Here is a 26,432-nt window from a genome sequence, read left to right as displayed (position 1 = left end):
TCCTGTGAAAGAATTGCCCATGATGGACCTGCCCAACCGAGTTTCCAGGGCTTAGACCCTTGGCTGTGAGTCACCAACCATGCCCCAGTCACTTCTCAGGCACTGACGACTGGCCCAGGGTCCTGGCTGTACTCTCTTTTCCAGTCTGGAATCCATAATGCTTAAGCTCTCCAAGGGCCTGAGGTTCAGGAATGCTAAGCAGGGAGCAGGCCAATGCTTGGGTTGAATCTTTCTGAATAAACGTTCTACCCTTGACCTCGGCATTCCTCCTTACACCTGTTTCCAGCATCTGGCTCTGATTCTCTGACCCAGCCCAGCAGGTGCAGGACAGACACTGGTGGTCGCCCACTCAGTGGCCTCAAGTGTAGCCTTACCCTTCTCGCCCACATTCCTTTAAGGCAAATGGCTTTCACTGTAAATGCTCAGGGCTTCTTTTGGATTGACCTAGAAAGACTGGCATTTAACATGCATGGTAACCAGATCCTTCCGTCAGGTTGAATTTGTGATTGGCATTCACGGCGGCAGAGAGGAGGGCGAGGCCCAGGTGTGGGGCTGGACACAGTTTCCTCACTGCCCCCTGCACCTCCTTCCGTGCTGGGCATGTGGCGGACATGTCCACAACAGCCCGGCCCTCAGGGTGAGGCAGGGCCATTTCTAGGTAAAATGGTATCTGGCAGGGGTGGACCTGGAGCCATCAGCGTCCATTAATGTCTCAGTTGCAATTCAGTTTATCCAATCAGTTACTATCACTTGGATAAGCCTGAGGGAATGGAACGCAGGACAGTTACGTTGTAACGGATCAGAACCGTGGGTGGTGTACACGACGCTCATTTGGGGAAGGGCTGAGGCTGGCTCCTTACGGAGGCCCCGGGAAGCTTAGAGACAGCCTGCGGGCACCGGTTACTCATCAGAATGACCTGGCACAGCTCGCTCTTTTATTCCGGGCTCGCAAAAAAAATTCCTCTCATAAATGTGGCTACCCTGTCTCATGCCAGAGTGAATATCAGGAAAGCGTCTGTTTCGTTTTGTTCAGTCAGTGAATCAAGTGGGCCAAGCCGCATTTAGGTAAAGGGGGCTACTGGTGTCGCCCCCGAGCCCAAACAAGAGCATTTCCTCCAAAACGGCCCCCAGTTATATCCCCTGCGCTAAGTGTCCAGGGACACATTTGGCCTCAGTGAAACGCCGAAGGCAGTTTCACGCTTTGATTGTCAAGAATATTGCCACAAGAAGCGTGTTGGCTTTTTTACAAAATTCATCCCATTTAGCATAAAAATCAAGCCAAAGACTCCACTGAGTATTATCCTCTCTTTTCTTTGACACCTTCCTACTAAAAACTAACCTTCTGTTAAGAGCAACAAGCTTGTGTGCCTTTACAGACCAAGAAGGTAAGATTAATGAAAAAGCAGGTGAGGTGAAAGAAAAAATGTTGATGGAAGCACAAATATAATACATGATATTGTTTGCTTTCCTCTTAACTTACTTTGAGCATAGCAACTGTACAAGCACAGTGACAAATGGCCGCTGAAAACAGACTTGCAGCGGGGGAGGCAAAAGGGAGTGGTGAGCACTGTGGGAAACTCTGCGGGAGAGTGCATCCCAGCCCAACCGGACCGTGCTGCTCAGCCCTTCCTGCAGGTTCTGGGTTGCTAAATTTCTGCTTTGCCAAGAGGACCTGCTAATCCAGATTTTAATGGGAAATCTCCTAATTAAAAATATTGTTTTAATTGTGGTTAAAAACACATAACATAAAAATGACCGTCTTAACCACCATTTTTAAGTGTTCAGTTCAGTAGCATTGAGTAAATTCCCACTATTATGCAACCAATCTCCAGAACTTTTTCATCCTGCAAAACTCAAACTCTATACCCATTAAGCAATATCTTCCCATTGCCGCCTCCCCCTAACCCCTGGCAACCACCATTCTACTTTCTGTTTCTATGAATTTGACGACTTTAGATACCTCATGTAAGTGGGATTGTACTGAATTTGTCTTTTAGTGACTGGCTTATTTCACTTAGCATAATGTCCTCAAGGTTCATCTGTGTTGTAGCATGTGTCAGAATTTCCTTCCTTTTTTCAGATGGAGTAATATCCCATTATATGCATATGCCACATTTTGTTTATCTATTTACCTGTTGACGGATACTTGGGTTGCTTTCACCTATTGTGAATAGCGCCACTGTAAACTATGGGTGTACAAATACCTGTGTGAGTTCCTATTTTCAATTCTGAATTTCAGAATCATACAGTAGTTCTATGTTTAGTTTTTTGAGGAATCACTATGCTATTTTACACTGGTTTACATTCCCACCAACAGTGCACAAGAGTTTCTATTTCTCCATACCCTTGCTCCTAATTTTTTAATGTTTGCAGCTAATTCAAGCCTTTTTCAAAATGCCATGCACAGTTCAGGCCAAGCAAACACTGGCCATAACCTGGAACTGCCCTATACACAGAGAAAGATATCCACAAGCCTCTGGCAGAATTCATGCTACTTTATCCCCATCAGCAAGAAATGGTACTTGATGACGTAACAAGGATGATGCGTACACGTCACTCAGCCCTGAGCAGAAGCACGTCTCACCACCCTGCTCTTCAGGGCAGGGAAAAGATAGCCTAGTACCATAATCTGACATTAATTTTTTTTCCCTTTCAAACGGCATTTGATAGTAACAGGAAATAAATCAAAGGAAAATAAAAGATGTTGTGTTTCTGAGTGAGTCTGGTTCATGAATACCCAGAATTTCTGGTCAAGTTCACGTGAGAAAAATGGTCTTTCCTTTAAGCAAAGGTATATCATTCCCTTCGGCTAGTCTTCTGTGGATCTTGACTGAACTGGGTCTCCCAGTTGAGATGGAAAATTCTGCCTCCCTGTTCCATTTCCAGGTTTTATTTTATGACTAAAACTCACATTTCTCAACTTATCTGAAGCCCCATGCTGATAGAGCAGTGTTAAATGATGGTTGTTAACTTTGTTCATTTGTTACCTGAGGAAAATGTGTAAAATATAGAAATAATATCAGACTAACAATCCTTTCTTCCCCTTGTCATACATCTCAGAATAAACTGGAATGCAGGGCAAACTCAAAAGCAGGTAGAGGAGATCAGTGCTTATCATTCTCTGTCCTTTGTTCAGCTTCAATGAGACATCATTATTCCCAAGAAATAGCACTTCCTGTGATGAAGGAGAACCAGCATTTGGGAAACTATTTAAGGGAATACATATATACATTTCTCTTGGGGAAGGCTGTAGGGAAAATGTCTGCTTATGATTGAATGGGCTGTGCTTATAGAGAGATTTCTAAATTTTTAACTCCTTCTCCCTTTATGAGAGAGCCATATATAAAGTCGGGCCATGTGGAGGTACACTGGACTGGGTGATGAGTAACCGTGATTACAGCATCCCAAAGGAACTCAAACTTATACATGACGCCCAATTCTGGAAAGATGAGCATCACAAATACAACTGTCTTTCTTTACTGGGGCATCTTGGCTGTTGTATATCGTTCCTCACAAACAGTCCCCAGGTGTTTCTGTGTGGCAGAGGAGCCTCTTTGCTAATATGAGAAGAAAATGAAGGAAGGAAGGGAAGGAAGGAAGGGAGGGAGGGAGGGAGGGAGGAAGGAAGGAAAAGGTAGGAAGGAAGGAAGGAAGGGAGGGAAGGAGGGAGGGAGGGAGGAAGGAAGGAAGGAAGGGAGGAAAAGGAAAGGAGGGAAGGGAAGAAAAGGAAAGGAGGGAGGGAGGAAACGGACATTTATGAAGCAGTTAATATAAGTGAGTTGTGTGCAAAGTGCTTTAGGTGCATTACTTTATTTATTCAGCCCTTACAACAACCTTGTGACTAGGGTGTCATCTCTATTTCACAAAAGAGAAAACTAAGGCTCAGAGAGGTTAAGTGACTTGCCCGAGTCATACAGCTAATAAGTTGTTAGTCTGAGATTCAAAACCAGGCTAAGCCTCTTTGCATAAAACTTCCTTGCTGAGATGGTTCGGGGCGGGGTGGTCCTCAAGTTCACATAAATAAGACCAAGGAGACGGTATAATCACCTATAGATACTCAGGATAATCTCCGCTCTTAGCCCCCTGCTCTGGCACCGGCCTTTCTGCTCTGAAAGATAGCATTGGTCCATATTGTTTGGAATCTAATAACTGACTAAAAACATGAGAGTGTAAAAGTAGCAAACCCAAACTATCTAATACCAAGTTTTGAAGGCTGTAGGGTATTAACAGCTAAAACATTGAAAATGGAAGATAGATTTTAATCTCGAGTATAAAAAAAAACGCACTAAAATATATACAGATTCCAAAAGCAGCCCCAAATGGCTTGCAAGCCACCAGCAGTGTCACAAAGATTCTATTCCTCTGCAGAAAATACCTTACCCAACTCTAGTTTCATCCTTCAGATATTTCAGAACAACTGTCATGGAAGTTTCCTCTAGATTAGAAATTGCCTTCAAGGAAAAGAGGCTACAAAATGAAGCCTGATGGTCTGTTCATCTAGGCAGAATTCACTCTTCACTCATACAGAATGGCTAGAGAAAAGTACTTTACACATTAATGATATGCCTAGATCACCTGGGTTTTTTTAGGATTCGTGAGAGTAAGGTGACTATGATGGAAAAGAGAGGAGTTCAGCATGCATACATAGGCACAGGGTTCTGTCAGGATGATGTTAATTCCATATCAACTTCAAGGACATTGAGGTGGCTAACCCATTACCCACAGAATCTAATAACAGCCTTTTAAAAAAAGCCCGGTCACACTCGATGTCTCAACTATTCCTTTATAGAAATCTACCTGCTTTAGTTTTATTCTACTGTGGCTAATATGATTCCATGGCCCTTCTTAACTTTCTATCAGGGAACAACATGGCAGGGGGAAGGATAATCCTAAAGCCATAAAGACTTGAGAAAATTTTAGTGAGCTTGAAACATCAGCACCCAGTATATACTTAGGGTAAAATCTGGTAAAGTGCAGGACAAGCACTCATTTTTCTCTTGAAACTAGTTTGAGTGGCAACAAAACAACATACTTATCAAAGTTCTGCTTTGCCTGTGCCAGGTATTGTCCATTCATACAGCAGCTTCATAACATCACCCAGGGATTCTGGGTTGAATGCATGTGCCTACCTCATTGCTTTGGCATCAGTGGCATTCTAATCCCATGTGATAACTTTACCAGTGAAGTCATCAGAATGTTAGTCTGTGTTTGGTAGTTCTCTGAGGAAGTTCTCTGTTTGTCATGGTACCTTCAATGTAAGCAGTCTGAATTTTTACTTCAAGTCGCATTTCAGCAAGACTTCTTTATGATTGTCCCTCCCTCATTCCACTGAGTGATTACTTTTTAAACTCAAGGCATCATAAGTAAATTTCACTTATGAGATTAGATAGGTCAATGACTTCAAAATCATAACTTGTATCTGTCTGGTATCTATAAAAGATATCTCTTTAGAAATGTCTATGTAATTAGATTTTATTGCCTGGAGAAAAAAGTCCTTTTATTCATGATTTGCTCAAAACTAAGCTTGCAGTTTTGCAAAAATTACATATATACATATATATATATATATATATATTTTTCTTCATATGCTGGTAGAAATTCTTACTTTAGCAGTGGAGAGATTATAATATGTCATGTGATGTAGTGAAGTCATTTAAATCAGGATTTTATTTATTTTGCAGACTTTTCTAAACCCAAATTCCTACTAGTTTTAATGTTATTTTCATCTCAGTAAATCATGTACAAGTGGACTTTAAAAAAAAGTAGAATAGCCTGTACTGTTTCCCAAGGGGCATGCATTACTGTTGCCCCTTTTTAGATCATGAGTGTGAATTCCTTTCATGGCTCTTGGCCATAGCCAAGATAACCTGAGCTTGCTTTCCATTCCTAATAATAATTATGTCCTATATAATTATTATTATCCTTTCCCCTCAATAGAAAAGTGACTGGACCAACTCAAAAAGGACTGGCCTCTTTTTCCTCTGATGCGGATTTTCTTCTGTTGCAGACTGGATTTGAGGACCCTCCCCTCCAGGGACAGGCTGCAGCTTCAGGGAGTGGGAATGGAGCTGATTCTGAGCCAGCTCGCCATGTCTTCTCCTTTTCCTGGTTGAACTCCCTGAATGAATGATGTTCATTCCAACTGCTGCACCTCTGTCTGCCTGGCTGAGATTCACACAGGCAGCAGGGAACCTAGATGAAACTAATATTATGCAGATGATGAAAGGGACCTCTGAACGGGATTTCTACCAAAAATACCCTTTAATTCCAGATGACTTAGCTAACACATTGAGGGAAAACAATGCTTTGAGAAAACAGTTGCAGAAAGCATTGGGAAAAAAGGAACTTGATCTTACGCAAATCTTTTATTGTGTGGGAAACATTATGAAGGGTTTGTAGGTGTGGTATGTCTGTGTGTGTTTCAGTAACAAGTGGCAGGTGTTTAAAAATGTGGGCACTACACTCACGTCTCTAATAGGCACTGTCTTTTGTTATGATATCATAGTAGCTCTTATTCTCTTTCCTCTTTAACAATGCAGGTGGTCAGTGAAATTCAGTGTTAATTCAGAAGTGACTGATTTATCAATATATGGACAAAAGGTAAATCATTGACCAAAGATATGAGATGCTTCACAAAGCTTTCCTCTTTTCCACCATAGATGTCGCTGAATGGATATCCAGAAATGTTCTTTGACTCTGGTGACACTTTCATAGTCCAGAAGGCTAAAGGCCAAGGACATTTCTTGTGACATTTTTCTAATCTTAGTTTTAGATATGCAGATATCAGGCACTTTAACTAAAAAAGACTTTTCAACAGGAACTGGCTATTTTCTGATGTATCCACTGAGGCACCAATCTGCTGAACTGTAGAATAACTGCATGTATTTAAATATATATATATACACACACAATACACATTATACATGTACAAATATATATATATGTATTTAAATCATGCTTTATTTGTTCCACCATAATTTTGCCTCCTTCGAAACATAAGTTTTAACTTTACTCTGTATGAACTCTTAAATAAATGCTGTTTTTAACGACTTAGTCTTACAGTGATTTATTATATTTCATATCATCTTATTAATCCACTAATCAAGTGAAGTTAAAGGGTCTCACGGGAAGAAGTATCCTCATCCATCCAGATTAATTCTGAAGTATTAAACATTCGATTGAATTTTTAAAGTTATAACTAAGCTACCAAAGGCGGGTGCATTGTAAAACTAATTAGGTGTGCTGTTTGATTTTAGAAGTGCATAGAGATAGTTTGTATTCCTAAGAATTAAAGTGATTAGGGTTGGCATAGACATACATGAGGTATTTGTGAAGTTATTCAAGTCAAAATGTGCTTTATAAAAAAAATGTTCCCAAGGGCCATTTTACAGCAACTACATTTAGTTCTTTTAAGTGGAGAGGCTACTAAGTTTCTCCTACTAGAAGACAGCAGTGGAAAATAGCTTAGAGAAAAGATAATTAATGGTACCAAAGTAATCGTTTGATAAAGTAAGCCTTTCTCATGGGAAAACAATGCAGCATTTTGGCCCCTAATTGGAGGAAAGCCCCCCCACAGCCCTTGTCCTCTTTTCCTTTCCTACTTCCCCACTGTCCCCAATTATTTCACATCTTATAGGTGATCAGGGTTAGATGTTATTTCCATTATGAATCAATCTTCTATTTATAGAATTACCAAGCCTTAGAACTGGAAACAACTTTCCAAATTATTTAACTCAACCTCAGAGGAGTAATCTGGGGTGCAGAGATGAGTCCAAGGTGGTTGCAGTGTAAGCCACTGACATAGGTTTGTGTTTTTAGTAGAAAATTAAATGCAAGGAGTTTTGTTTTCTCTTGTGCTGAAGTCAATTTGGAGGAAGTAAGGAGCTCAGAGTATATTCCCCTGTGAGCGCTGAAGAGGAAAAATAAAGTCATAATTACCTTTGCAGCTTTTATTAGAAATATAAATATTCAACATTCTCTTACACAACCAAATTGACCAAGGATTGGAAAGCTGTTTTATTACTGAAACGTTTACAAGGAAAAGTTGGTTCAAAGAGCTTACAGATTTTGACTCACCCACCCAAGAGAATGACATTCTTTTTGGCTCAAATCACAACCAAATCAATTGGGTGACTTCTGTCTGCTTCTTCAAAACATTTCCTCCTGGGTCTATACTCTCTTTAAAACACTGTTAAAGACACCTGGAAATAGAAACTATAAGTACACGGTACAAATTACAGGATGTTGCGTTACTGCACGTGAATACATTTGTGCATGCTCACTAAGGAGTATGGGCGCTCTCGCTGTACATCCTCTACGTCTCAAGCTATATAAAAATAAACAAATGGTATCAGAGCAATGCTGTGGTACAGAATACTGCATTATTTTTTATTTTTACTTTTTGTGTTAAATGCAGAATCTTTCTGGCCAAACGCACCGTTTCATTTCCCAATAATCTCCATCAGTTTCCTGTTGCTGTGAGCTTGCTGCGCTAACTGCTCAGCCCTGGCCATTTCCAAGACTTCTCGGAGGAGGTGGAAGGTGAGATCCAGGGAGATGGGAGGTTCCTCGGCTCGCCTCTCCCTCTCCGGTGCCTCCTGGCGGCCGCCGAGGGCGTTCTCGGCGCCGCGTTCCACCGGACTCGCAGGGCTGTCGAGCGGGCGCCGGGGCAGCGGCAGCTGCTGCAGCAACGCGCGGAAAAAGTTGGCCGCCACCTCGTCCGGCGAAAGGCGGCTGCCGCTGCTGCCGGCAGGAGGCGAGGAGGCGGGCGAGAGCGGAGCAGCGGGGCTCTTATTGAGGCTACCCAGGCGGAGGAAGTACTCCTCCCCCATGCGGAGCAGGACGGGCCGAGCCTGCGGCTGCTGAGGCTGCGACGAAGGCTGGAAGAAATCCAGGGGCTGGGGGTGCTGCGAGGCCTGCCGGGCCCCCGGGACGGGCCCCCGGCTAAGGAGGGCCCTGCACGGCGGGCAGGGCAGGAGAGCCACCAGCAGGACGCCTGCGGACACGAGCAGCGGCAGCCGCATGTTAGGGGCGCTAGGTGCGGCACCGAGGTGGGCAGAGGGCGGAACGAGAGAGAGAAAGAAAGGGAGAGTTGATCAGAGTTGAGCTCAACTGGGAGGTGCACTCGGGATGGGGGGGCTTCCTACAGGACGACACCCACAGACCTGGCTCGGGGGCTCGGGCGGGCGCTGTCCGCGGTGCTGAAGCGCGCAAACTCGGACTTCCAGAGTTGGAGGGAGACCGAGACGGGGAGCAAGAAAAGGGACGCCTGCAGGGCTCGGCGCCAAAGCTCAGCCCCTCGTCAGGCCGGACTGACTCTTCTTACGAGACTCACGAAGGGACGGTCCCTGAGTCCCCTTTGTAACGGTCCCCCAAACCAATCCCCCGAGCTCTAGAGAAGACCTACAAATTTAAGATCTCACCTGTTCTACACATCTCCCCCCCCACCCCCCCACCCCACCCTTTCCGGATGTTTCAGCGTTTTCCTCCCAATTGAGAACTGCTGCCTCCTCCTCCTCGTTCTCCATCCCTGCCCTTGCATCCTTCTCTCGGCGGCTGGGATGGATGGGGGGCTCATTTACGCAGCCAGCGAGGGATAACTGCCAGTTCTGGGAACGATGAGCAGCCGTCTAAGTTCGCTTTAGCCACATCCCAGCTACTATCGGAATCTTGAGGCACAGCCGGTAAACACACACACACACACACACACACACGCCTAGGGACAGCTGGCTGCGCGGCGCACACCATGGCAGCTCGGGCAGCGCAAAGTTGGAGGCGCGTTTCCGTCTAGGCGCTCCCTACCTTCCGAGGTGCTTCTGCAGGTGAGCGGAGCGCTGCGCCTCTCTGCAGAGGAACGTGTCCGGGGCTTTCTCAGGGGTTTTCTTCCCTTCTCCCTTCTTTCCCCACTCTCTTCTTCTTTCCCTCTTCTCTTTCTTTTCAGTCTCTCCACGGACTTGGGCTCCGAGTTTCTCCACTCCAGAGCCCGGAGTGGGATTTTATAGCGTCGACCCTCTTCAGAAACCACGCGGCATCTGCCTAATAAGCTGACGCTCTCTTGACAGCTCGATTGCGTGCTGCCTCTGCTCCTGCATAAATCACAGGGCCCTGCCGGGGAACGAGGGGCAGAATTTTTGCTCTCTCAACACTGAATCTCACATCCAATTATATCAACAGATATTTATCGCCTCCTTGGTGACGTCAACGAGCCCTAAAATGGAAGGGCTTCTTATGACTTGTCCATTGACAAAAATTCTTGAATGAGATTTCCCAAGTGTGAAAACATACTGACCTCTTACTAGGAAAGGCCAAACTGAAGGTCAGGAAAGAGACAGTGACTGAGAGGGGAGAGGAAGGGAAAGAGTGAAGGAAGGGAGGTCTATCAACACACGGTCTTGTGGGAGAAGCAGTAACCAGTTATAGGGGGTGACTCTGGGTCCTCCCCTCCCCTCTCCCACCTAACTTCTCTGACCAGCTGTGTCAGGCAACACCTCAGTATTGGAAAATATCCCTTTGCTAGAGACAAAGTGTCCCATTACCTTTCTGCCTGGATAAGAATGAAGAACAAGGAGATGGGAGTGCAGAGACGTCCAGCTTTTAAGCCTCTAACTGCTTTTTCCTCCCAAGAACAGATGAAGGAATTATGAGTCTGCAGAGGCAAGACCAATAAGTCTCTTGAAACACTGCCCAAGTTTTTAAAATGATGCAAGAGCTACTCCCATGATGAAGAGGCACAAACCAGGTTGTCAGGAAAGATTTTAAGTTCTCCCAGAAACTCACTGTGCCTCCTCTCAGAATCTGAAATTAATTTTGGACTTTTCTGTTTCTAAATTAGAGAAAGTACCAGTGAGAGGTGAGTGAGTTAAACTATCTTTATCTAGTTCACTCAATGCAAGCCCAATGACAGAAGCATTCATTCTAACTTCCTATTCTATACTGGGAAAGGCTTAAACTGCTTGATTACAGGGCTGAATTTGTCAGTTACATGTTTTCATTGATGAATATTGAGGCTGTAAAGATAACCTCATTCATTTTAGTTCCAAATACTATTAATATCCATGATAGTATCCACATCAGGAGCACCCAGGTTGTTGTTGTTTTAATTATTTCTTTTTCCAAATTCAAATGTGCTGCATGGGAGACTGGTAAATAAATAAATGCTCTCTGGCAGTACCACAGAATGGAATGCCTATAAAATCACACTCAAATTTCAAAATAAATCGATACTATCATATAGGTGGGAGGCAGTTACCTCTAATTCTGCAATTCAAAATTCAATTCCAAACTCTGGTGTCTATGATTCAATTCAGCTTCTATATAACCATCAGAGCTGTTTATCAGAAATTTCCTTTTCCTCATTCCTGGTTACCTCTGCTACTTCCTTTGTAGCTAGCATGACAGATGATGCAATGCTTACTTCAACTCCTATGTTTGCATCTATAATAATCCACAACTGCTCTTAGAAACAAAAGGAAGGTAGAAAGAGAAATTCTGGCAGTTTCCAGAGAAGTCAGCCCATAGTTGAATCATTGCACTATGGAATGTACTTTTGACATAAGAGAACAGAGAAAGAAATGTGTCTTCTGGGGAAGATGTGAGTTGTTAATAGAAGATCATAATTATGAAATTGGTTGAGATTTTAGAGGAAAACTGTGTTTTATGTTAGTAAGAAAAGAACCCTCTTCTGTCCCCATTGGCATATCTCAGCTTGGATATCAACCTGGAGGTGAAAGTAGATTTGAAAGGGGAAGTTGAGGTTAATGGATACAGAAGAAGAACTAGGAAAGGGATAAGACCATGGGTTTAGCTGGGGAGACCTGGGAGGTTCCTCCAGAGAAGATACAACTTATTCTAGGCTTTGACTAACCCCAAACCTTTTCAGATCTCTCTCCTCTTGGGCCATATGGAGAATGTTGTTTTAGTATAGCTCCCTCATCACTGCTGAATCCTTGCTGTGAGATTTTCCTAGAGTAGGCAGTTGGTTGGGCAAAGTGACTCTGACTAGGGGTGAGGAACAAAAGGCCTAGATCTCAGCAGAGGAGCAACTGTGCAGAGTAGCCCCTACTCGCCACAATTTAGCCAAAAGTTAGATCTCATCAAATCACTGAGCATTCACATTAGAAATGACTGGAAGAGATCATTTAGTTTTAATGAGAACCAGAGAGGTTAAGTGACTTACCTGAAGTCTCTCAGCTAGTTAGTGATAAAAGTCAGAATTAGAATCCAGTTCTTTTGACTACCAGCTGTAGTATTTCCATAATATAACAATACCCTTTGACCTGCCTTTTCCAGCAGAGACACAGAAACAAATTGAAGTGAGAAGATGAATTCAGGTAAAGCAACATGTTCACACACCCATCCTGAGTTACCTTTTCTCCGACTTTCGTATATTGATAAATCTCCTAAGGCATGAGAGCACAGAGATTCTCTGTGCATGCTGATGCCCTAGCACCTGACCTCTGTTTACACACTGCAATTTACCTGTCAGCTGAATCTCGTCATTATAACATGAGGTTTTTAAATGCATTGCCAACTTAAGTTGCATTAATTTGATTTTCCACCTTAGTTTACTTTGGAAAAAAGAGATCTTTTGATAAAGTATAGAGTTATGTGGTTCTCAAAATAATGATACAAATGTGTGATTGAAGAAATAACATATTGCAAGAGGACTTATAGGTACAGCAAACTAAATACCCAAGTCTGTAAAAATTACCACTGACAGATTCAATCTTACACGTAGGAATAACTTCTTGAAAGGAGTCACTGGAGAACCAATTTAAATGCTTTTAGAACCTAAAAACACAATCCAAGAAATACGGGCACAAAACAGGGATTACTTCATGCTTTCAACCGTATTTTTCAATAAGAACATAATACAATGAATAAAGAAATATTAGAAATAATAGGTACCTGCTGGGCATATTCCTGCCATCTGCATCTCCCTGACTTTTGAGGAGATCCCAGCATATGCTTCTACTAGCAAAGTTCATGGCAAATGAAGGCATAATCCAGGTTTGCTAACTGAAACATTTGTTGAAATGAATCTACCATCTCCAATGACACCCTTTAACAGTGCCGAGGGTGGATAGGTGGTTTGACAATTGTTTGTAACTTCCATAGGTAGGGCTAGGGAGAGGACCTCAAACAGCACAAGTATCTAACTGCTTCACTAGTAACAGTAACTTTTATCAATCTCTTCTGATTATCAAAGCCATTCATCCTCCTTACAGAAAACTTAGAAAAATTGGGAAAGTATAAAGAAGAATACAAAATTCCTTACATTCCAGAATATAATCTCCATTAATATTTTGCTGTTTCCCTTGAGAATTTTTCCTGAGCTCATATATTTTATGTAATTGGGATAAGACTGTGTTCCTAATTTCTGCCTAACAACAACTCCTCCTCCTCCCCCTCCTCTTAACTTAAAAGTAATTGGTCAGAGGAATCTTTCCCAGATTCCTAGATTAGGTTTGGGACCTGTGCTCCATGTTCTCCTAACATCATGAATGTCCTCCATCATAAAGCTCATGTTTTGGGCTTCCCTGGTGGCGCAGTGGTTGAGAATCTGCCTGCCAGTGCAGGGAACACGGGTTCGAGCCCTGGTCTGGGAAGATCCCACATACCGCAAAGCAACTAGGCCCATGTGCCGCAACTACTAAGCCTGCGCATCTGGAGCCTGTGCTCCGCAACAAGAGAGGCCACGACAGTGAGAGGCCCGCGCACCGCGATGAAGAGTGGCCCCCACTCGCCGCAACTAGAGAAAGCCCTCGCACAGAAACTAAGACCCAACACAGCCACAAAAAAAAAAAAAAAAGTTGTAGAACCATTAAAATCCCTTATTAAAAAAAAAAAAAAAAGCTCACATTTTTACATCCTTACTGGTACAATATGTATCTTCCTTGCTGGACTGTCAACTGTGTGGCAGAGACTTGATTTTCTTTATAAACTGCCATTTTTGTTACTCCAGCCCCTAGCACAGTGCTAAAACATGGTAGATACCCAATAAACCTTTTGAATGGATGAACTGTAGACAATTTCTATCATATAGAAATTACTAGATAACATTTTATAACTAAAAATTTATAATCTACTTTTTTCCACTTAAAATAATACCTCAAACATTTTCCTATATCTAAATGACATCTGTTTTATTGACTGCATGGCATTCCATCAAAAGGTACCACTTTCTATTCATTCTTCATTGTTGATCACTATCCTAATGACCTGCTTTTTAATTTTTCTTCTACATCTTACCCTTGCACCTTTAAGTAATACATTCATAGACTCATTTCCTGATCCTTCCTATATAAACAATATCGCTTAACTCTCTGGATTGTAAATTGAGAATGTTAGTATCCTTTCAGCTTTTCAAACACCCTCCTGCACCTTGATATCCCAGGATCTCTCAACTGTACTTTTAGATTGTCAGTGTTAATACTTACATAGCTATAGTTAAAGCACTCTGTGTGTTGACTATAGATTGATCTAAAAGTTAAAAATCAATATAGTTTGTAATTATTGACTATGTAAAAAGTGTTCACTGCAGAACAAAGTCATAGACTCTGATATACTTCCTTTCTTGTTTTTGTTTTTCTACAATTACCAATTACCTTTTTTATATTCCCAGTTTGGTTTTTCCCAGAATTACTGTCTTACTTTTCTTCCCAATTTCTTTCAGATTTCAATTATGACAAGCAATCTATCAAGCCCTTCCCCTATTTTTAAGACCCCTCTACTTGAGTACTCTAACCTGCTGCTTTCAGACTGGTCTGGTGCACAGCTGTCTTCCTGGGACTTCTCTTTTCTGTTTATTGATTGAATTCACTATCCAGAGTCATATGATTTATTCCTTCTTGATTTCTGCATTTATTTTGCTAGAGCACAACCACAGAGATAACTTTCTAAGAAAAGATGTATGGCAGGTAAATTTTCTGAGTTCTTGAATTGCTTTTGGTACAAAAATGTTTATAGCCACTTTATTCATCATGGTCTCAAATTGGAAACAGTTCCAATTGGTGGTATCATACAATGGAATATTCCTCAGCAATAAAAAATAGTGCGAGTTCTTGAATTTCTGAAAAGGGTTTTGTTTAACCAAGATAATTGAGTGATACTTCAGCAAGGTATGCAATTCCAGGTTGAACATAATCTTCCTCCAGAACTTTGAAAGTATTGTTCCCTTGTGTTTTATCATTGAGAGTTGCTGATAAAAAAATTCAATGTCATTCTGATTCTCATTTCTTTTCTTTTTTTAAAACAAGAACAGAATTTATTGGCTTATATAGCTGGGACGTTCAGGAATGTATCTAGCTACGGACATGGCTGGACCAAGCTACTAATGTTATTTAGTTAGGATTGTCTTTTCCCATCTCTCCACTTCTCTCCTCATCCTTCTTTTATTATTATTACCATTATTATTATCATTATTATTGTTTCAGGTGTACAACATAACTCAATATCTATATACGCTATAAGTGACCATCCCCAAAAGTCTAGTTACCACCCCTCACCGTACAGTTGACTTCCTTTACTCCTTTTGCCCACCCGCAAGCCCCCTTCCACTCTGATAGCCACCAATCTGTTCTCTATATCTGTGAGTTCTGTTTTATTTTGTTTGTTCATTTGTTTATTCACATTCCACATGAGTGAAATTATATGGTATTTGTCTTTTTCCTTCTCACTTATTTCACTTAGCATAATACCCTCAAAGACCATCCACATTGTCACAAATGGCAAGATTTCATTCTTCTTTATGGCTGAGTAGTATTCAGGGTGTGTGTGTGTGTGTGTGTGTGTGTGTGTGTGTGTGTGTGTGTGTGTGTGTGTGTGTGTGTGTATACCACATCTTCTTTATCCATTTATCCATCAGTAGATACTTACATTGTTTCCGTATCTTGGCTATTGTAAATAATGTTACAATAAACATAGAAGTGCATATATCTTTTTAAATTAGCATTTTTGTTTTCTTTGGGTAAATACCTAGAAGTATAGTAGCTGAATCATATGGTAGTCCTATTCTTAATTTTTTGAGAAATCTCCATATTGCTTTCCATAGTGGCTGCACCAATTTACAATCTCACCAACCATGTATGAGGGTTCCCTTTTCTCCACATCCTTTCCACCACTTGTTATTTCTTGACTTTTTGATAATAGCCATTTTAACAGGTATGACGTGATATCTCATTATGGTCTTGATTTGTATTTCTCTACTAATTAGTGATGTTGAGCATCTTTTCATGTATCTGTTGGCCATCTGTAATGGGTTCTTTGGAAGAATGTCTATTCAGATTTTCTGTCCATTTTAAAATTGGGTTGTTATTTTGTTGTTGAGTTGTATGAGTTCTTTATATATTTTGGATATTAACCCATTATCAGATATATGACTTGCAAATATCTTCTCCCATTCAATAGGTGGTCTCTTTGTTTGGATGATGGTTTCCATTGCTGTACAGAAACTTTTTAGTTTGATGTAGTCCCATTTGTTTATTTTTGCTCTTGTTTCCCTTGCCTTTGGAGTTAGATCCACAAAAACACTGCTAAGACCAGCATCTCAATAAGATTACTGCCTAAGTTTTCTGCTGGGAATTCTATGGTTTCAGGTCTTACATTCAACTCTTTAATCCATTCTGAGTTAATTTTTGTATATGGTTTAAGACAGTGGTCTAGTTTCATTCCTTTGCTTGTGGCTGTCCAGTTTTCCCAACACCATTTATTGAAGAGATTCTCCTTTCTCCATTGTAAGTTTTTGGAACCTTTGTCATAAATTAATTGTCCATATATGTGTGGGTTTGTTTCTGGGCTCTCTATTATGTTCCATTGATGTATGAGTCTGTTTTTGTGCCAGTACCATACTGTTTAGATTACTGTTGCTTTGCCACTATAGTTTGAAATCAGGGAGAATGATACCTCAGCTTTGTTCTTCTCTCTCAAGATTGTTTCAGCTAGTCAGAATCTTCCATGATTCCACATAAATTTTAGAATCATTTGTAAAATATGTCATTGGAATTTTGAAAGGGGTTGTATTAAATATGTAGATGGCTTTGGGTAGTATGGGCATTTTAATAATTCTTCCAATCCACAAGCATGGAATATCTTTCCATCTATTTGTGTCTTCCTCAATTTCTTTCATCAGTGTCTTATAGTTTTCAAGGTACAGGTATTTCACCTCCTTGCTTAAATTTATTCTAATGTATTTTATTCTTTTTGATGCAATTGTCATGGGATTGTTTTCTTAATTTCTTTTTCTGATAGTTTGTTAGTAGTATATAGAGACACCACAGAATTCTACATATTGATTTTGAATCCTGCAACTTCATTTATTAGTTTTAACAGGTTTTTTTGGTGGGGTCTTTAGAGTTTTCTATATATAGTTACATGTCATCTGCAAAAAGTGACAGTGTTACTTCTTCCTTTCTAATTTGGATGCCTTTTATTTCTTTTTCTTGCCTAATTGCTGTGGCTAGGACTTTCAATACTATGTTGAATAAATGTGGCAAGTGTGGGCATCCTTGTCTTTTTCCTGATCTTAGAGGAAAAGCTTTCAGCTTTCACTCTTGAGTGTAATGTTAGCTCTGGGTTTGTCATACACAGCCTTTATTGTGTTCAGGCACATTCTCTCTTTACCCACTTCATTGAAAGCTTTTATCATATATGAATTTTGAATTTTATCAATGGTTTCTCTGCATCTTTTGAGAGGATTATATGACTTTTATTTTTCAATTCACTGATGTGCTGTATCACATTGATTGATTTGTGAATGTTCAACCATCCTTTCATCCCAAGAATAAATCCCACTTGATCCTGGGTGTATGATCCTTTTAATGCATTGTTGAATTTGTTTTGCTAATATTTTGTTGAGGATGTTTGTATCTATGCTCATCAGAGATACTGGCCTGTACTTCTCTTTTCTTTTTTTTAGTGTCCTTGTCTGGTTTTGGTATCAGGGTGATGCTGCCCTCATAAAATGAGTTTGGAATGCTGGTCTCATAAAATGTGTTTGGAAGCGTTCCTTCCTCTTCAATTTTTTCAGAAGTTTGAGATGGAGAGGTACTTCATCTTCTTTGAATGTTTTGTAGAATTCACCAGTGAAGTGTCTGGTTCTAGACTTTTGCTTGTTAGGAGTTTTTTTGATTACTGATCTAGTTCTCTTAGTAGTAATTGATCTATTCAGGTTTTCCATTTCTTAATGATTCAGTCTAGGTAGATTGTATGTTTTTAGGAATTTGTCCACTTCTTCTAGGTTGTCCAATTTGTTCATGTATATTTGTAGTATTCTCTTATGATCCTTTGTATTTCTGTGGTGTCAGTCATAATTACTCCTCCTTCACTTATGATTTTATTTATTTGAGCCCTCTTTTTTTCTTGGTTAGTCTAGCTAAAGGATTATTGATTTTGTTTATCATCTCAAAGAAGCAGCTCTTAGTTTCATTGATCTTTTCTGTTGTCTTTTTAGTCTCTATTTCATTTACTTCCACTCTGATCTTTATCATTTCCTTCTTTCCTTCTACTAACTTTAGGCTTTGTTGCTCTCTTTTTTCTAGTTCCTTTAGGTGTAAAGTTAGATTGTTTTTTCTTGTTTCTTGAGGTAGGCCTGTATTGCTATGAATTTCCCTTAGAACCACTTGTGTTGCATCCCATAGATTTGGTATGTCGTATTTCTGTGGGATTTAAAAAAAAAATTCTCCTTTGATTTCTTTGATGACCCATTGGTTATTCAGTAGTATGTTGTTTAATCTCCACTTTTTTGGGTGGCTTTTCCATTTCTCTTCTTGTGTTTTCTAGTTTCATACCATTGTGGTTAGAAAAGATGCTTGATATGATTTCAATCTTCTTGAATTTATTGAAACTTGTTTGTGGCCTAACATGTGATCTATCCTGGGGAATATTCCATGTGCACTTGAAAAAAATGTGTATTCTGCTGCTTTCGGATTGAGTGTTCTGTATATATCTATTAAGTTCATCTGATCTAATGTGTCATTTAAGGCTGATGTTTATTTTCTGTCTGTATGATCTATCCATTGCCATAAGTGGGGTGTTAAAAGTCCCATACTATTATTGTATTTCTTTCAATTTTTTCCTTTAGGTTTATTAATATTTGCTTTATATATTTTGATGTACCTATGTTGGGTACATATATATTTATAAATGTTATATCTTCTTCCTGGATTCACCACTTTATCACAATGTAGTACCCTTTTCTTTTATTTCAGTCTTCTTTTTTTAAAGTCTGTTTTGTCTGATATGATTATAGCTACACCAGCTTTCTTTTCATTTCCAATTGCATGGAATATCTGTTTTCAATTCCTTCACATTCAGTCTGTGTGTGTCCTTACTTCTGAAGTGAGTGTCTTGTAGGCAGCATATAGATGAGTTTTGTTTTTTTAATCCATTCAGTCACTCTGTGTATTTTGATTGGTGAATTTAGTGCATTTACATTTAAAATAATCATTTTAAAGTAAGTATGTACTTACTGCCATTTTGTTCATTGTTTTCTGGCTTTTTAAAAAAAAATTCCTCTCTGTTCCTTTCTTATTCTCTTTCTTTCTGTCCTTGTGGTTTTCTGGATTTCTTTAGTGTTATGTTTATGTTCCTTTCTCATTTTCTTTTGTGGGTTTACTGTAAGTTTTTTCTTTGTGGTTACTGTGAGGTTCACATACAACATCTTATGTATATAGTAGTCTCTTTTAACTTGATAGCAAACTAACTTTGAACACATTCCAAAGCTTTACACTTTTACACCCTCCCATGTTTTATTTTATTTTATTTTATTTTTTAAACTTTGGGTTTATTTATTTATTTATTTTTATGGCTGTGTTGGGTCTTCGTTTCTGTGTGAGGGCTTTCTCTAGTTGCGGCAAGTGGGGGCCACTCTTCATCGCAGTGCGCGGGCCTCTCATTATCGTGGCCTCTCTTGTTGCGGAGCACAGGCTCCAGACGCGCAGGCTCAGTAATTGTGGCTCACGGGCCCAGTTGCTCCGCGGCATATGGGATCTTCCCAGACCAGGGCTCGAACCCGTATCCTCTGCATTGGCAGGCAGATTCTCAACCACTGCGCCACCAGGGAAGCCCCCATGTTTTATATTCTTAATGACACATTTTACATCATTTTATTTTATGCTTCCCTTAACTAATTATTGTAATTTTAGTTAATTTGACTACTTTTGTCTTTTAACATTCACACTTGCTTTTTAAGCAATTGATCCACTACTTTTACTATTTATCTACCTTTTTCAGTGAAATTTTTACTTTCATATTTTTAAAATGATTAATTAGTGCCTTTTTTTAGATTAGAGAAGTCCCTTTAACATTTCTTATAGAGCCAATTTAGTGGTAATGACATCCTTTTGCTTATCTGTAAAAATCTTAATCTCTCCTTCAGTTCTGAATGAATTCTCTACCTTGCCAGGTAGAGAATTCTTGGTTGGAATTTTTTTCCTTTCAGCACTTTATATATGTCATGCCACTCCCTTCTGGCCTGTAAACTTTCTGCTGAAAAATTTGCTGATAGCCTTATGGGGTTTTGTATGTAATGAGTTGTTTTTCTCTTGCTGCTTTTAAGATTCTCTCTTTATCTTTAACTTTTACCACCTTAATTATAATGTGTCTTGGTGTGACTCTCATTGAGTTCATTTATTTGGAATTCTCTGGGCTTTCTGGACCTGGATGTCTGATTCCTTCCCCAGATGAGGAAAGTTTTCAGCCATTATTTATTCAAATAATTTTTCTGGCCTTTTCTCTCTCTCTCTCTCTTGTCCTTCAGGGATCCCTATAATGTGACTGTTATTTCACTTGATGTTGTCCTAGAGGCCCTTAAGGTATATTCACTTAAAAATTTTTTTTTAAAATTTTGCTGCTCTGTCTGAGTGATTTCCATTGCTTGCTCTTCCAGCTCGCTGCTTCATACTTCTACTTCATCCAGTCTTCTCTTGAACCCTCTCAAGTGTATTTTTCAGTTCACTTATAACTTCTGTTTGGTACTTTCTTATATTTTCTATCTCTTTATTGAAGTTCTCACTGTGTTCATCCATTCTTCTCCTGAGGTGAGCAGTTTTATGACCATGACTTTGAACTCTTTATGTGGTAGGTTGCTTATATCCACCTCATTAAGGTCTTTTCCTAGGGATTTATCTTGTTGTTTGGCTTGGAATATATACCCCTGTCTCATTTTGCCTGACTCTTTCTGTTTGTCTATATGTATTAGGTGAAACAGCTACCTCTCCCAGCCTTGAAGGAGTGGTCTTGTCTAGGAGATGATCAGTGGGGCCCAGAATCACAAAATCTCCTGGAGCCAGGTGCTTCAAGGAGTGTCCCTTGTGTGGGCTGCACTTGCCCACCAGCTGTGGTGGGGCTGCAGCTGCTGTGCAGGGAAGGCAGGGCACAGTGTCGTCACCCAGCTTGGTTGTGGTACAGCTGTTGCCCTCACAATCCCGACTCTTGCATCATCTCTATGATGATTTCCTACATTTTCTCTGTTTTTTTTCTTTCTGGGACTTCTATTATAAGATGTTCCTCCTCCATTGGCCTTCTATGTTTATTATTTTCTCTCCTTTTTAGGACACTTTGTTTTGTCTTCTATGTTCTGGAAGGGCTCTTAAATATCCTCTAGCTCTTCAATTAGTTTTATTTTACACCCATATATTCAACTTACAGGCTTTTAATTTTTTTTCTCTATCCTTTATTCATAGTTCCTATATTTGCTTTGTGGTGTAATATTTTCTGTAATTTCTTTAAGAATATTAACTATAGACAACTAACTGCTGAACAATCATCGACAGGAAGACACTGGAACTCACCAAAAAATATACACCACATCCAAAGACAAAGGAGAAGCCACAAAGAGACAGTAGGCGGGGCACAATCACAATAAAATCAAATCCCATAAATGCTGGGTGGGTGACTCACAAACTGGAGAACACTTATACCACAGAAGCCCACCCACTAGAATAAAGGTTCTGAGCCTCACGTCAGGCTTCCCAACCTGGGGGTCCGGCAACAGGAGGAGGAACTCCTAGAGAATCAGACTTTGAAGGCTGGCAGGATTTGACTGCAGGACTTCGACAGGACTGGGGGAAAGAGAGACTCCACTCTTGGAGGGCACACACAAAGTAGTGTGCGCATTGGACCCAGGGGAAGGAGTGGTGACCCCATAGGACACTGAACCAGACCTACATGCTAGTGTTGGAGGGTCTCCTGCAGAGGCGGGGGGTGGCTATGGCTCACCATGGGGACAAGGACACTGGCAGCAGAAGTTCTGGGAAGTATTCCTTGCAATGAGCCCTCCCAGAGTCCGCCATTAACCCCACCAAAGAGCCCAGGTAGGCTCCAGTGTTGGGTCCCCTCAGGCCAAACAACCAACAGGGAGGGAACTCAGCCCCACCCATCACCAGACAAGCAGATTAAAGTTTTACTGAGCTTTGCCCACCACAGCAACACCCAGCTCTACCCACCACCAGTCCCTACCATCAGGAAACTTGCACAAGCCTTTTAGCCTCAACCACCAGAGGGCAGACAGCAGAAGTAAGAAGAACTACAATCCTGCAGCCTGTGGAACAAAAAGCACATTCACAGAAAGATAGACAAGATGAAAAGGGCTATGTACCAGATGAAGGAACAAGATAAAACCCCAGAAAAACAACTAAATGAAGTGGAGATAGGCAACCTTCCAGAAAAAGAATTCAGAATAATGATAGTGAAGATGATCCAGGACCTCGGAAAAAGAATGGAGGCAAAGATCAAGAAGATACAAGAAATGTTTAACAAAGACCTAGAAGAATTAAAGAACAAACAAACAGAGAAGAACAATACAATAACTGAAATGAAAAATACACTAGAAGGAATCAATAGCAGAATAACTGAGGCAGAAGAACGGATAAGTGACCTGGAAGACAGAATGATGGAATTCACTGCTGTGGGACAGAATAAAGAAAAAAGGAGGAAAAGAAATGAAGACAGCCTAAGAGACCTCTGGGACAATATTAAATACAACAACATTAGCATTATAGGGGTCCCAGAAGGAGAAGAGAGAGAGAAAGGACCCGAGAAAATATCTGAAGAGATTATAGTCGAAAACTTCCCTAACATGGGAGAGGAAATAGCCACCCAAGTCCACGAAGCACAGAGAGTCCCAGGTAGGATAAACCCAAGGAGAAACATGCCAAGACACATAGTAATCAAATTGACAAAATTAAAGACAAAGAAAAATTATTGAAAGCAACAAGGGAAAAAATGATAAATAACATATAAGGGAACTCCCATAAGGTTAACAGCTGATTTCTCAGCAGAAACTCTACAAGCCAGAAGGGAGTGGCATGACATATTTAAAATGAAAAAAGGGAAGACCTTACAACCAAGATTACTCTACCCAGCAAGGATCTCATTCAGATTTGATGGAGAAATCAAAAGCTTTACAAACGAACCAAAGCTAAGAGAATTCAGCACCACCAAACCAGCTCTACAACAAATGCTAAAGGAAGTTCTCTAAGCGGGAAACTCAACAGAAGAAAAGGACCTACATAAACAAACCCAAAACAATTAAGAAAATGGTAATAGGAACAGACATAACGATAATTACCTTAAATGTGAATGGATTAAATGCTCCAACCAAAAGACACAGGCTCGCTGAATGGATACAAAAACAAGACCCATATATATGCTGTCTACAAGAGACCCACTCCAGACCTAGGGACACATACAGACAGAAAGTGAGGGGATGGAAAAAGATATTCCATGCAAATGGAAATCAGAAGAAAGCTGGAGTAGCAAAACTCATATCAGATAAAATAGACTTTAAAATAAAGAATGTTAAGAGACAAGGAAGGACAGTACATAATGATCAAGGGACCAATCCAAGAAGAAGATATAAAAATTATAAATATATATGCACCCAACATAGGAGCACCTCAATACATAAGGCAACTGCTAACAGCTATAAAAGAGGAAATCGACAGTAACACAGTAATAGTAGGGGACTTTAACTACTCACTTACACCAATGGATAGATCATCCAAACAGAAAATTAATAAGGAAACACACGCTTTAAATGACACAATAGACAAGATAGATATAATTGATATTTATAGGGCATCCAAACACAGCAGATTACACTTTCTTCTCAAGTGCGCATGGAACATTCTCCAGGATAGATCACATCTTGGTTCACAAATCAAGCCTCAGTAAATTTAAGAAAATTGAAATCATATCAAGCATCTTTTCTGACCACTACGCTATGAGATTAGAAATCAATTACAGGGGAAAAAATGTAAAAAACACAAACACATGGAGGCTAAACAATACATTACTAAATAACCAAGAGATCACTGCAGAAATCAAAGAGGAAATCAAAAAATACCTAGAGACAAATGAGAATGAAAACACGACAATCCAAAACGTATGGGATGCAGCAAAAGCAGTTCTAAGAGGGAAGTTTATAGCTATACAAGCCTACCTCAAGAAACAAGAAAAATCTCAAACAATCTAACTTTACACGTAAAGGAACTAGAGAAAGAAGAACAAACAAAACCCAAAGTTAGCAGAAGGAAAGAAATCATAAAGATCAGAGCAGAAATAAATGAAATCGAAACAAAGAAAACAATAGCACAGATCAATAAAACTAAAAGCTGGTTCTTTGAGAAGATAAACAAAATTGATAAACCATTAGCCAGACTCATCAAGAAAAAGAGGGACAGGACTCAAATCAATAAAATTAGAAATGAAAAAAGGAGAAGTTACAACAGACACTGCAGAAATACAAAGCATCCTAAGAGACTACTACAAGCAACTCTATGCCAATAAAATGGACAACTTGGAAGAAATGGACAAATTCTTAGAAAGGTATAACCTTCCAATACTGAACCAGGAAGAAATAGAAAATATGAACAGACCAATCACAAGTAATGAAATTGAAACAGTGACTAAAAATCTTCCAAGAAATAAAAGTCCAGGACCAGATGGCTTCACAGGTGAATTCTATCAAACATTTAGAGAAGAGCTGACACCCATCCTTCTCAAACTCTTCCCAAAAATTGCAGAGGAAGGAACAGTCACAAACTCATTCTATGAGGCCACCATCACCCTGATACCAAAACCAGACAAAGATACTAAAAAAGAAAATTACAGACCAATATCACTGATGAATATAGATGCAAAAATCCTCAACAAAATACTACCAAACAGAATCCAACAACACATTAAAAGGATCATACACCATGATCAAGTGGGATTTATCCCAGGGATGCAAGGATTCTTCAATATACGAAAATCAATGAATGTGATATACCATATCAACAAATTGAAGAATAAAAACCATATGATCATCTCAATAGATGCAGAAAAAGCTTCTGAAAAAATTCAACACCAATGTATGATAAAAACTCTCCAGAAAGTGGGCATAGAGAGAAACTACCTCAACATAATAAAGGCCATATACGACAAACCCACAGTAAACATCATTCTCAATGGTGAAAAACTGAAAGCATTTTCTCTAAGATCAGGAATAAGATAAGGATGTCCACTCTCACACTATTATTCAACATAGTTTTGGAAGTCTTAGTCACGGCAATCAGAGAAGAAAAAGAAATAAAAGGAATACAAATTGGAAAAGAAGTAAAACTGTCACTGTTTGCAGATGACATGATACTATACATAGAGCATCCTAAAGATACCACCAGAAAACTACTAGAGCTAATCAATGAATTTGGTAAAGTTGCAGGATACAAAATTAATGCACAGAAATCTCTTGCATTCCTATACACTAATGATGAAAAATCTGAAAGAGAAATTATGGAAACACTCCCATTTACCATTGCAACAAAAAGAATAAAATAGTGAGGAATGAACCTACCTAGGGAGACAAAAGACCTGTATGCAGAAAACTATAAGACACTGATGAAAGAAATTAAAGATGATACCAACAGCTGGAGAGATATACCATGTTCTTGGATTGGAGGAATCAACACTGTGAAAATGACTATACTACCCAAAGCTTCTACAGATTCAATGCAATCTCTATCAAATTACCAATGGTATTTTTTTACAGAACAAGAACAAAAAATCTTAAAATTTGTATGGAGACACAAAAGACCCCGAATAGCCAAAGCAGTCTTGAGGGAAAAAAACGGAGCTGGAGGAATCAGACTCCCTGACTTCAGACTATACTACAAAGCTACAGTAATCAAGAGACTATGGTACTGGCACAAAAACAGAAACATAGATCAATGGAACAAGACAGAAAGCCCAGAGATAAACCCATGCACCTATGGTCAACTAATCTATGACAAAAGAGGCAAAGATATACAATGGAGAAAAGACAGTCTCTTCAATAAGTGGTGCTGGGAAAACTGGACAGCTACATGTAAAAGAATGAAATTGGAACACTCCCTAACACCATACACAAAAATAAACTCAAAATGGATTAGAGACCTAAATGTAAGACCAGACAC

At 39.9% G+C, this 26,432-nt stretch overlaps 2 protein-coding genes across 4 annotated transcripts in view; one reads left to right on the top strand and one right to left on the bottom strand.

The window, feature by feature from the left end:
* Positions 1–7,049, top strand: part of TRIM55 (tripartite motif containing 55) — a 42,319-nt gene extending 35,270 nt beyond the window's left edge. For 2 of the 3 annotated variants that reach the window (XM_007185001.3, XM_007185003.3), the window contains one exon: positions 6,008–7,049. In XM_007185001.3, coding sequence (XP_007185063.1) covers positions 6,008–6,130 — 123 coding nt within the window. In that variant the 3' untranslated portion in view covers positions 6,131–7,049. The remainder of the gene's footprint in view (positions 1–6,007) is intronic. The other variant, XM_007185002.3, reaches the window with a different exon arrangement.
* Positions 7,050–8,286: 1,237 nt separating this feature from the next.
* On the bottom strand, positions 8,287–10,006 carry CRH (corticotropin releasing hormone). Its single transcript, XM_007185004.2, has 2 exons — positions 9,802–10,006; positions 8,287–9,033 (listed from the first exon to the last, which is right to left on the bottom strand). Exon 2 carries the CDS (start codon positions 9,021–9,023, stop codon positions 8,442–8,444), a length of 582 nt encoding a protein of 193 aa, XP_007185066.2. The 5' UTR covers positions 9,024–9,033; positions 9,802–10,006; the 3' UTR covers positions 8,287–8,441.
* Between the last annotated feature and the right edge of the window lie 16,426 nt (positions 10,007–26,432).

The sequence above is a fragment of the Balaenoptera acutorostrata genome, chromosome 17 (genome assembly GCF_949987535.1).
Source record: "Balaenoptera acutorostrata chromosome 17, mBalAcu1.1, whole genome shotgun sequence".
In the NCBI taxonomy this organism is placed as follows: Eukaryota; Metazoa; Chordata; class Mammalia; order Artiodactyla; family Balaenopteridae; genus Balaenoptera; species Balaenoptera acutorostrata.
The sequence above is the reverse complement of the archived record's forward strand: the minus strand, read 5'-3'. Positions and strand labels throughout refer to the sequence as shown.

Bases quoted from the DNA above. Each gene is read 5' to 3' on its own strand.
- CRH (XM_007185004.2), bottom strand. From the start codon at position 9,023: ATGCGGCTGCCGCTGCTCGTGTCCGCAGGCGTCCTGCTGGTGGCTCTC.